At 40.0% G+C, this 12,500-nt stretch overlaps 1 protein-coding gene across 2 annotated transcripts in view; it reads right to left on the bottom strand.

Moving 5' to 3' along the window:
* Window positions 1-12,500, bottom strand: part of LOC138040923 (membrane metallo-endopeptidase-like 1) — a 35,352-nt gene that overhangs the window by 12,269 nt on the left and 10,583 nt on the right. For both annotated transcript variants that reach the window (XM_068886654.1, XM_068886653.1), the window contains exons 5-13: window positions 11,477-11,610; window positions 10,588-10,819; window positions 9,045-9,143; window positions 8,186-8,263; window positions 7,209-7,309; window positions 5,420-5,478; window positions 942-996; window positions 202-269; window positions 1-113 (exon numbers count right to left, since the gene is read on the bottom strand). The exon at window positions 1-113 is cut by the window's left edge and continues 30 nt beyond it. In XM_068886654.1, the coding sequence (XP_068742755.1) occupies window positions 1-113; window positions 202-269; window positions 942-996; window positions 5,420-5,478; window positions 7,209-7,309; window positions 8,186-8,263; window positions 9,045-9,143; window positions 10,588-10,819; window positions 11,477-11,610 (939 nt within the window). The remainder of the gene's footprint in view (window positions 114-201; window positions 270-941; window positions 997-5,419; window positions 5,479-7,208; window positions 7,310-8,185; window positions 8,264-9,044; window positions 9,144-10,587; window positions 10,820-11,476; window positions 11,611-12,500) is intronic.

Below are 12,500 nucleotides of genomic sequence, written 5' to 3'. Positions count from 1 at the left end.
GGAATACTTGTTATACTGGTCCACCATGCATTGTGCTCGTTTCTCAAACCCTTTTGTCGTGAAATTTGTCCACCAATTTTCAGTTATTTCTCCGTCTTTGTTGAACTTCCTCCCTGAAGAACGACAAAGAGAAACTTCAGCTTCTTTTGCCTTTAATACGTGCATGAATATCTTGTTTAGTGTTTTTGAAATTCAGCTCACCAGTGGCGTCAAAACCGTGGGACAGCTCATGCGCCAGTATCATCCCAATTGCACCATAGTTCACCGCCCTGATATATAGAGAGAAAAAGGCAACAGTTCGTTTGTGTCCCGTAGTAACACTAGTACAAGTGATCAGAATAATTCGCGACCCATTTCCCGAAGGCAGAATTATTTGATTACTTTAGCTGATCGAAATAAGCGCAGACAACCGTAAGCGCTTGAAAAGTTTCAATAGGTATGGACAATTTGGCGTTAAGAAATAAAGTAGAATATTCCAAATCAAGTTGCAAATTAAAATACGCGACGTTTGGAAAAGTCCTTGTAGCGTTAAAAGTATTGTTGCGGAAAGTGAAACTGACTTCTTTTTTCGAAAAAGACTGCAACAACAAAAATCTGCCATAAACGTTTGTGTCGGGATCTCACTTGGGGCTGCGTTTATTTAACTTGTGTCCCAAAAAAACAATAGCTGAAGGACGTATAACAAAACTGCTACGTGTAACATAGGCTTCGCCTTTTCCCGCTCGATTGTTTCCAGGTTTTCTTTGATTATTTACATTTAAAAATTAGACATGTGCATAACACAGGAATCTGGCTTAGACAGAGCGTTTTTTCGCTTTTGATTCGAAGCAAAAACGTATTCTACTCCTTAGAGCCGAATAATGGGAAAGCAAACGAGGCGAAAAAATACGTCTAGGCTCGTTAAAATTAAGTGTCAGTTTGCAATATTAATCGGAGCATACCTTGGTGCTTTTCGTCCATAATAAAAAGGAGGCTGCAAAATTCCTGCCAAAATATCTGTCCAAAAAACCAAACCGTTTTGTATGCCGATTATAATTGAAGTTCAATATACTTGTATCTGAGGAATTGATCATTATGGCATTTCTCCCTAGCTCTCGGATCCTTCCCTGTTGCATAATTAGTGAACGTAAGTACTTTGTCATTTACGAGGTACTTGAATTTGATCTATATTAGACCCTCTGTCAACTAGGACTGAGCTATTTTGCGATTTTAAAAGTGATACACGGACAAGCTCCATGTCGTCTTAGTCATAAAGTTAACATAAGGCAAAAGTCATCATACCATCTTAGGTCAAACGATAGTCTACTATTGGAGTGTCCCAAAGAAAAAATGCTTTCCACACTTGGTGCAAGATCTTTTCACGCAGCGGCTCCTGCGTTGTGGAACAGCCTGCTTGCTCATTTACGTGACATTCAGTTGCTGGCTGTCTTCAAAAGGAATAGAAGACCCATCTTTTCAGAGAGCCTTTCTTATCTTAGATCGTATTTTTCTTCCTTTTATTCTTATTTCTGAATTTCACTAGGCTATCTAGATTTTATTGTTCTTAGTAGATTTAAATTATTTATTTGTATGGATTCTTGTTATGGTATAATTTTATTGTAAAGCACTGTTGATCAACATATATAAAAAGCGCTATATAAGTGATTAAATTGATTAAAAAGACAAACGCAACGAGATTCATTTTGACAACGTTTCGACATCGTCCGATGTCATCGTCAGGCAATGAATTTTAATCGGATGAAGCATAACTTATAGTACAAGAACAATAGAACAATAGAACAATATATACAATAGTACGCTAACAAAAAATGTGAAATCTAAGTAAATAGTTTTGCCCTGACAGAGTCTGACTGTACATTAAGTGATGGTTTCAATTCTTTGATGTAGAACATCTCATGAATTAAGCAATCAAATTTCGATGCGCATTTCTTTAAGACACTAAAACTCGCCGCTGGGGGTGCTGTTGTTTGGCCATGATCTGCTAGGCGGTGCCTCCCGATAGCTGAGTATCTATGTTCCTCAATTCGTTGATGCAAGTGACGAGCTGTATAGCCAACATAGCTCGCATCACACGAGCCACATTGAAATTTGTAGACGACTAGTTGTTGGCTGACTAATGATGGTTTGGGCTCACGGAATTTAAGGACATCCTCGAGCTTGCGGCTGACAAAAACTGGCTGTAGATCTATATCCAGTTTCTTATTTAGCTGAGTAAGTTGGCGCTTCACAATATCGGCTGGTTTTTGGTCAATAAATGGCAAGACGATTCTAATGGTGCTTTTATTATTATTGCTGGTAGATTGTGATTCGACATCTGATGTATTGATAAAGTTACGGATGGTTGCCTCAATCAATTCAGACGGGTATCGTAGCTTGTGAAAAATTGATCTTATGTTTCCACATTCTTCTTCAAACAGCTCGGTCGTTGAGGACAGACTGTACGCCCGGTGAAGCATTGTCTTGAGTAGAGATTTCTTGTATTTGTTGTCCACATGACTCTGGTAGTGCAACAAGAGGCCTTTGTTGGTAGTTTTTCTGTGTACGCTTGTGGTAATCTTACTTCTTTGTTTCATCAAAAGCATGCCAAGGAAGGGTAGTGTGTTGTTTACCGCTAGCTCCATTGTAAATTGAATAGATGGATGACAGTTATTTAGCGTAATTAGGAACTGTTCTGCTTCAGCTACATCTCTTATGACAACCAAGGTATCGTCTACGTATCTTCTGTAGAATGACGGGAGTTTGTCTTGTTGTTCTAGCATCTCCTCCACATGACACAGGAATACATTAGCTAATAGAGGCCCTAACGGGGAGCCCATAGCAACTCCGTCAGTTTGTAGGTATAGATTGTCATTAAACTGAAAAAGCTGGTCTTTGGTGGCGATTTTTAGCAGTTCAAGAAGATCTTGTTTAGAGATGGTCAGATCATATGTCGCACAGAACCAGTTGTCCTTAAAGGCTTTTTCCACAAGCAGGTCTAACGTGTAGTCAAGCGGTACATTCGTGAATAGTGACGTCACATCATACGAAACCAAGATGTCATCCTCATCGAAGGAGAGCTCTTTCAACTGTTCAGCAAACATGAGTGTGTCAGAAATTGTGTAGTTGTTAATGGATAGTGTTTTTAGCTTATCATCTAACCTTCTTCCAAAAGCTTGTTTTATGTCGCGGCTTGAAATTTGCAATACCACAAAAAGTCTCGCAAATTGATATCCAAGCGAGCTTTGAAAAAGCATACTGGTACCTTGAACCGACTTTAAAGGATGATCACAAGAACTTGGCCACGACGACGCTCAAATCGATTGCTGTCAACTATAGTGCGTGTAAACCTCATAAAATTCCTAAATCATTGAATAAAGCTATCAACCAACTCAAGCGTAACAACGACATTGTGATAACCAAGCCAGACAAAGGATCTGGTGTTGTGATAATGGATAAAACCGAGTACTTACGTCTATTGTCTGAAGCTTCTGTGTCTGATACAACAAAGTTTTCTGCTGTTAGTAAAGAAAGACCAAAAACTCGTGACCGTCCTCGTAAATGCTACCATTCGCTTCTACAAAAAGAAAAAGAACTGGAAGGCATTGTTCGTAGAATTCTCCCAAAAGAGATTGCTGACACTGTATGCTTTAAAGGCTCTCGTCTTGCCCATCTATATGGGTTGCCTAAGACACACAAGAAAAACCTCTCAGTGCGTCCCATCTTGTCTTCGACCGCTACGTACAACTACCCTCTAGCGAAGTGGTTAGATGATAAGCTAAAAACACTATCCATTAACAACTACACAATTTCTGACACACTCATGTTTGCTGAACAGTTGAAAGAGCTCTCCTTCGATGAGGATGACATCTTGGTTTCGTATGATGTGACGTCACTATTCACGAATGTACCGCTTGACTACACGTTAGACCTGCTTGTGGAAAAAGCCTTTAAGGACAACTGGTTCTGTGCGACATATGATCTGACCATCTCTAAACAAGATCTTCTTGAACTGCTAAAAATCGCCACCAAAGACCAGCTTTTTCAGTTTAATGACAATCTATACCTACAAACTGACGGAGTTGCTATGGGCTCCCCGTTAGGGCCTCTATTAGCTAATGTATTCCTGTGTCATGTGGAGGAGATGCTAGAACAACAAGACAAACTCCCGTCATTCTACAGAAGATACGTAGACGATACCTTGGTTGTCATAAGAGATGTAGCTGAAGCAGAACAGTTCCTAATTACGCTAAATAACTGTCATCCATCTATTCAATTTACAATGGAGCTAGCGGTAAACAACACACTACCCTTCCTTGGCATGCTTTTGATGAAACAAAGAAGTAAGATTACCACAAGCGTACACAGAAAAACTACCAACAAAGGCCTCTTGTTGCACTACCAGAGTCATGTGGACAACAAATACAAGAAATCTCTACTCAAGACAATGCTTCACCGGGCGTACAGTCTGTCCTCAACGACCGAGCTGTTTGAAGAAGAATGTGGAAACATAAGATCAATTTTTCACAAGCTACGATACCCGTCTGAATTGATTGAGGCAACCATCCGTAACTTTATCAATACATCAGATGTCGAATCACAATCTACCAGCAATAATAATAAAAGCACCATTAGAATCGTCTTGCCATTTATTGACCAAAAACCAGCCGATATTGTGAAGCGCCAACTTACTCAGCTAAATAAGAAACTGGATATAGATCTACAGCCAGTTTTTGTCAGCCGCAAGCTCGAGGATGTCCTTAAATTCCGTGAGCCCAAACCATCATTAGTCAGCCAACAACTAGTCGTCTACAAATTTCAATGTGGCTCGTGTGATGCGAGCTATGTTGGCTATACAGCTCGTCACTTGCATCAACGAATTGAGGAACATAGATACTCAGCTATCGGGAGGCACCGCCTAGCAGATCATGGCCAAACAACAGCACCCCCAGCGGCGAGTTTTAGTGTCTTAAAGAAATGCGCATCGAAATTTGATTGCTTAATTCATGAGATGTTCTACATCAAAGAATTGAAACCATCACTTAATGTACAGTCAGACTCTGTCAGGGCAAAACTATTTACTTAGATTTCACATTTTTTGTTAGCGTACTATTGTATATATTGTTCTATTGTTCTATTGTTCTTGTACTATAAGTTATGCTTCATCCGATTAAAATTCATTGCCTGACGATGACATCGGACGATGTCGAAACGTTGTCAAAATGAATCTAGTTGCGTTTGTCTTTTTAATCAATTTTATCACAAGATCTAGACTTAATAAGTGATTAAACTATAACTATTACTATTTTATTTGTTGTTCATCAGGTAGCGCTCAAGGCACATCGTTTGATTTTTTGAATAAGTTGCTTTTAAAGCCCGGGCGCGTTTAAAATAAATGTATTAACGCGTGAAGTGGATAGTACTGATCTCAAACGTCTCATACTTATTTCGTTTCGACTTGGTAAGTAGAAAGCATTCACAATCTGCGGTCCTGTGTACCACCTAAAGAAGGAAATGTAGTTACTAGAATTAAGAAATGGACGAATTCGTGCCCAGAGTAGAATTGTGTAATGAAAAAGTCACTTTAGAGCGTCGCAATAGAAGGTGTTTACCCTGCAAGAATTTATTGTTTGAGTCAATTGATCGTATCTCTGGCTTATCGTTACGTTATATTCAGGATCCAGGCGCCCGTTGGTAAGAACCTCTGGGTTTAGACATTCGTCTGAGCTTAGTTGTTTTAGGTAGTCATAGCATTCATCTCCGTTCAGACTCTCCATTACCAGAAATTCGCGACATTTCGTTCACGCGATGATTTGTGTCTGCGGTTACCCTTGAAACCAAAGGAGCATGCTCACTGGCGTTAAAGTGCGAAAACAGCATGTACCAACTGTACCAGCTTCACGTCTCACGTCTTTCTCAATCTTTCTTTCATCAGAATTGGATATGGCATGTATATTGACAAAGCTATTTCAAATTCTAGACGGCGCTGCTGATTTATATAAGACAGAGGGGATTCAGTGACTTTTAGCTTACAACCTAGGGCTTCCTTTTCGAAATTGAGCAAAACAAAAGACATTTTTAGCGGTATTCCTCTGGGCTCAGGATGTGAAAAACACGAAGAACAATCGTAATTTGGCGCGATTTTTCGCATTTTGAAGTCTGCAGATATTTGAAACAGCGGCAGAAAGCGTAAAAATGCTAGGCTGCTAAGCTGACATAAACGTGGCAGCTTTTTTGTGCTAAGAAAGCTATGGAAAATGGTTGTTCTTCCCGTTTTTTTACATCCTGCGGGACATTCGTGCGACCAGATGAAGGCTACATCCATTCGTGAAAAAGCGTCCTTTTCGGTGCCGATGGGTGGCATTCTGTTTTATCGTGGAACGTTTTATTTAACGTATTTAAAAAAATCGTAATTTGAAGAAAAGTTTGAGGTGTCGGCACCAATGGAAGCACCCTGCGAGCAGAGCCTACTTTTGTCTTTTTCTTTACTGAGGAGGAGAAAAGGAGGCTCTGCCCGAATCGCGTCAACTCTTGAAGCCGCCGCAGCCCGAACTTCTGGACTAGTCAATCTTGTTTTCTCTCGTCAAACCGGTTTTTCCAGTGCGAGCGTCCGTTTAGTGACAAAACCGATGGTTATAATTGAGCCCGCTGTACCATGAAAAACCAAGATGGCGGCGAGATCTGGCATATTAGGCTTGGGTTCGAGACTGTATCCTGGCAACATGCGGCGCATATTCAATAAAAATCTTACTCGATTCATGCAGAGCCCTTCTCGAGAACGCCAAAATCGAGCAAACAAAGAAAGGCTATGCTAGGAGGGTGCTATGGAAGCATCAAAGACACGCACATCTCAAAGCTTGGAAGTCAAGGTATGTGAAGGTATTTTGATCAAATTAGAAGGCAAGTACCAGCGTAAATCCTCGTTATTTTGGCGCTATTTGGCGGCTCAAACAATGAACGAAATGGTAAAAAAACCTTCGCTTCGTAGTGTAGTTGCATATTATTTATCAGGGAAAGATCGGCACATCGAATTTAATTTATTTGAACTGCCAAAAATTGATATTTTATTTTAGATCCCATACATTTCTTTACAACATCGGGCAGCCTTTTTTTCTGTTCCATTTGATTGACATGCGGTATTCGTGACGCAATATGACTCAAATTTCTGGTAATGCTAGGCTCTGTAACAGATTAATGATATCCTCTACTGCACTGAATGAAACCCAACTTACTCTTGTTTGTCGACGGGTGTCCTGAGTCTTGACAAGAAATTCCTTCTTCGCCAACTCATTACTCCTAGAGCATTCTCTAGGTAATTACCACTGATGCTGAGCTAAAATGTATTGTAATTCAGTTAGGGCATCCTAATAGAGGCTATAAAAGTTTTTGAGGCCCGCGTATTGCTATCCAAGGCTCAACTGTAGGCGAGATCTCTATTCGTGTTTGAACTCTATTAAAACTCACTCTTAGATGCAAGATAGTTAAGCCATCAATTAACAATTATTGGATGAGGTTGAGCATGTTAGCGATAATTATCAAGGCCAAAGTTTGTGTTATCTGCTGAAGCCGAAGGCTGAGGCGGATAACACAAACTGAGGCCTTGATAATTATCGCTAACATGCGAAAACCGAATTCAATAATTGTTTTATTATTCATATTCCTGAGCTGAGCTCCGCCATGACAAAACTGATCAAACTGCTGGTTAGTGTGTCAGGTGACGTCACTTCTGCATGCATAAAACTATTGTCTGTAGATATGACGTCAATTCTACATATATAAAATCTATTGTTTGTAGGTATGACGTAAGAGAAACAGAGCAAGCAAGAATTAGCTGCGTGCTTATAGCCAATCAAAATCGAGCTGGTGACACCAATGTATAATAATCCAAATTATCTCCTTGGGCAATCAGAACGGATCCAGACAATGAAACGACCTGCCGTAACAGGAAACGCGTGCGAGAAAGAGTAAAATCGCTATAAATCTGCCTTAGACGTGCAGAAAGTCCTTCGTCTTATTTGTCTATTGCCTCGAGGCCTTAAATGCTCGCTAGCGCTTTGCTAGTTCAGCTATTTCTACTGGGAAATATACCGTGCAATTCGTACATGTACTTCTTCCTCTGATTGGACTGATTAAAATGTGGCGCGAGATGATTATCACAGCAATCGATAAAGTACTCTCTACCGCGACAGATTAGCTTAAATAATCTTACATTCTGATAGTAGTTGTTCAACAGAGTTTCATTGGCACACAATTCTGGAAAACCAACTTTAGTTTTCATGGCAGCTTCCTGCAAGAAACAAGAGTAGCTATTAGCAAACGATCAGGAAAAAGCTGAAATCAGAAACTGTGATTTCCTTGGATCTCTTCTGAGTTATTTATCGTTTCTCAGACTAGGTTCACACCCGCTGATCCGGACAAATATGTGAAAGAACGACGAATTTTGTGGTTTAAACGACTCGTTCACATTTTTTTGTAATAGCGTTTACTCAAGTTCGTATAAATAGGTCATTTCCGAGTTGCTGTTTGTCTCGGTTTCGAAGTGAGTCTTGGTGCTCAACTGTTAAAATGGAAATAAGTTTGAGTTGCATGAGAATATACAACTCATTTCCATTTGAATGGTTGAGCACCAGGACTTGCTTTGAAACTGAGGCATGCAGCAATTCGGAAATGAGCTATTTATACGTCAGTTGCGTAATCAAAATGGTGTTTCAACATCTCTTAAATGCAGCTAAGCAGCCTGGCCGAAGAGAAAATCTCTAGAAGACTGGCCTGGCAAAACGAATCCAACACCATCTAACATTGTTGAATCCTACTATGCTGGATGATTTGAATCAACATGAACCGTTTGCCCAAGCCTTAAAGCGCAAACTGTGCCAAAAATTTCTGCCTTTAAAGGACAACCGAAGAGCTTCTTCTTCTTCTTCTTCTTCTTCTTTTTGTGAGCACGAAAGACGGATCCGGAAAATTTCAGTTGTTTCGCTCAAACATTTGTCCCGATCTGTGTGAACGGGGTATCGGTGTGACGGTTTTTTTTAAATGTGATCATTGAGTGAACTCTCAGAACCAACCTTTTGCAGTATTTTTCGCCGTGTCTGTTCATCAACCCAGTCGTAACGCGGTGTTTCGTCGCGAAACGCTGTCTTAATGCCTCCCATCATTTCTTCAATCTGTCAGAAAGACATCGAAATCGCAATATTATTCTTTCGGTTTTCTTTCGTGATCATAGAAATCTCTTGATTCCAAGACACCATTCGAAAATTTCTTGACGATACATATGATCATACAAGAGACTCTAAAACAAGGATCTCGCCCTTTTTCGTTCTAGCGATGTTAAAGTCAGGAGAGGAGGCCTGGAATGGCGTAGTGGTGATTGCACTCGCTTTCCATCAATGTGGCCCGGGTTCGATTCCAGACTCGTGGTCATATGTGGGTTGGGTTTCAAGTAAAGCTATGATCCTCGCGGGCCGGCATATGGAGGTCACGGGTTCAAACCCAGTTGAAGTGCGGAATTTTTCAGGCTTCTCTACGCAATTGCTAAAATTGCGTCCATAACTTCGAGGATCGTAGCTTTACTTGATTTCATATCCGCAGTTCAATATATTCCTGACCCTGTGGCCTAGGATACTCCATGCCATATGTTCTGTCCTTAATGTCCTTAATGTTAAGTGTCCAGCACTTTTCGCAGAATCCTTCCTGACCCCAGCAAGGTTATTCGTTGCAAAAGTTCCATGCAATACAGCATCCCCAATTGTCTCAGCCGCATTTCGAATCCTCTCGAAATTGTTCCCAGTGCACCAATTACTACCAATTACTATTGGGATATTATTATTATTATTATTATTATTATTATTATTATTATCATCATTATTATTTTTATTATTATTATTATTATTATTATTATTAACTCAGATACTAAAACAATACGACGTTATTTCACTTTAGCAACAAAACTATCAGGTCCCGGAAGTGCTTAGTCTGCTTTTCCTTCCACTTGTTGCTTGTTCTTTCAAGCAACGAAGGCTTCTCGACTTTTTGCTCGGATTTCATTCCATGATTTAGTCTAATTGATTCAAGTTTTCAACAACCGGCGAAAACCGAATGGTAACTCAAAAAGAATTACTGGAAGAGGTAAACGGACAAATCAACACACCAGAGACGTATTTCGAGCATGCAGTAAACTGTTTTTTTTTAAATTTTGGTTTGCTATTGAGTTAATAAGCAACAGCCTCATAAAAACAATATTTCACGATTGTTTTATGTTTCAAGTAACAATATTTTGTCATTGGTCAAAGTCTCCGGTAAGTCACGTGAGACAGTGCGCGGGTCCTGAGCATTCTTTTCCAGCGTTGACTCATAGTGCTCCAATCAAACTTTAGCCTCGTTTCTTACTATGCTAATTACCTCTGTGTTAACCAATCACAACGCGCTAAAAGAACCATTCCCTTTTGAGGTATATTAGTTTTGTTATCAATCCTGTGTGAGAAACATCATTTTAATCACTCTCATTGCTCGGTCGTAAAATAATCAATCGGAGTAATAGCAATCGAAGAAATTTGGCAACTTTATCCCACCGTTTAATATCCTCAATCTATTAAAGAATTTCTTACTCACAAATGGTATTATTTCAACGTCAAAAGAGCTTGTGACCCACAAGTAACCCAACGCAAATGTTAGCCCATTGTGGAAGCTGTTTATATCCTCGACGCAAGAGAGCCAACGAGGTTTAGCCGCTTTTTGTCCTCCGGTTGCCTTTTGATAATCCAAAAATGCTCCCCGGAATTCACGTGACAGGTAGGGAATCATTGAGCTCACAAAAGTCCACATCACGTAGTTTGACAGGGTCCTGGGAAATAAAAGATTCAGTCAGGCTGAATATAAGGCAAGACAGCTTCCAAATCGATCGAGAGACCAAACTGATGAGTTTTTTGTGCTTCAGTTTCACTTCACTTTCTTTAACTTTGGAAAACAAAAGTTTGAGACAAATAAATGGCAGTCCACTTAAACGCAATGTACCCTTTAATTCAATCGGACGGCCTATTGACTAACAGCTGGCATGAGACTTCGATAATTATTTGAAACTTATTTTGAGATTAAGCCGGATTGCAGCCATTCTATGGAGATTACGTTATTTGTTGTTCCCATGACAGCGCATTCCACCTTTACACTAACTAACCAGTAAGGTTTTTCCTTGAGGAGCCAGTTTAATGGAGAGCAAATAGTAAATTTCAAACGATTCTCTCCCTAACGTCATATTTTCTTGCGGCTGGCTAATTAACAAGCCCACTACCCGACTTTTTGCCGACTGAATGATTAACTGTTCACGTGACTGACTCGATGAAAGCTGATTGGCTTCGTCACTGACTGATCCGACGTCCGGCCGGCTGATTGCATGCTAGGCCGACCGATAACCCGCCTATCGACTAAGTGATTACATGCAGGTTTTGTTGTCAACAAATGCCTGATCGTATTCTTCCTATAAGACAACAGGTAGGTTCCTCACCTCTTATCGGTTCCGTTGACAATAATGGACATGTTTTTTAGATACTCCGGTGATGGAACGAGCACTCTATCGGAGTCGTTAATCCGAATATTAAATTGGCTCATGATGCTGTTCAAGTATCTCACCCATGTAAACTGTGAGGAAATGGAAAGGAAACAAATTGATAACAATTCCAAGCAAGGGTGAATTCACTCTTGTTCAAAGTCAAAAAGCACAGGCATAAACTACATGTCTTCACTTTTTTGTTTCGTTGGTCGTCATGATCACAAAAAATACAATACGTAACAGAGGTAAATAATCGTTGGGAATACATGCAGAAAGATGCCCCATTCTTATGGAACTATTCTCGCGGAACACCCGACGTGGAAAAGCCATGGGAACGAAGCTGTGAGTGGTATACGATTTTGGCGCAAAGTAGATATGGATCAACAGCTATCATACAGAGCTTTTCGCATGACGTCACAGGGACCCTATTAGTGTTCCAAAACAAAGAAATAGCGGCCATGATGGGGTACCAAACTAATCCTCCGCGAATTGAGCTCTATTTTAATGCAAGTACTTTCTTTTTTTTGAGTAATCCAATATGGCTACAGGTCACGTGAGTGAAAACGCTCCGTAAGAATTCGTCTTTAGTATATTCCTTACATTCTGCTATCGGATGCAAAATAAACAGTGTTCTTTATTCATGGTTTTAAACAGACGTTTAAATATACAAATTAGTGTAGGTAATCACGTGATTCCGAGTACATTTTGGAATAAATATGCAAGAGTAAATTTTTTCAAAGACGAACAAATAGGGCTCGTGGACGAGAAATATCATGTGATTACTTATTATAATATACTGGAAAACTTGATTTCAAGATGGCTTATCATAATTATGCAGAAACAACGCGAACGTATCACGCATTCAGGCAAAAATTGCGCCTTCTAAGACTCGCATATGATTGGCTATCTGTAAGTTTCTTCCATCATCGACCAATCAGAATGCTTGGTTTGTTTGTGGAGGCAAGTAGTGGATATTTAC

This window comes from Montipora capricornis, chromosome 3 (genome assembly GCF_036669925.1).
Source record: "Montipora capricornis isolate CH-2021 chromosome 3, ASM3666992v2, whole genome shotgun sequence".
Lineage (NCBI taxonomy): Eukaryota > Metazoa > Cnidaria > Anthozoa > Scleractinia > Acroporidae > Montipora > Montipora capricornis.
Note: the sequence above shows the minus strand (reverse complement) of the source record. Positions and strands in the feature narration are given on the sequence as shown.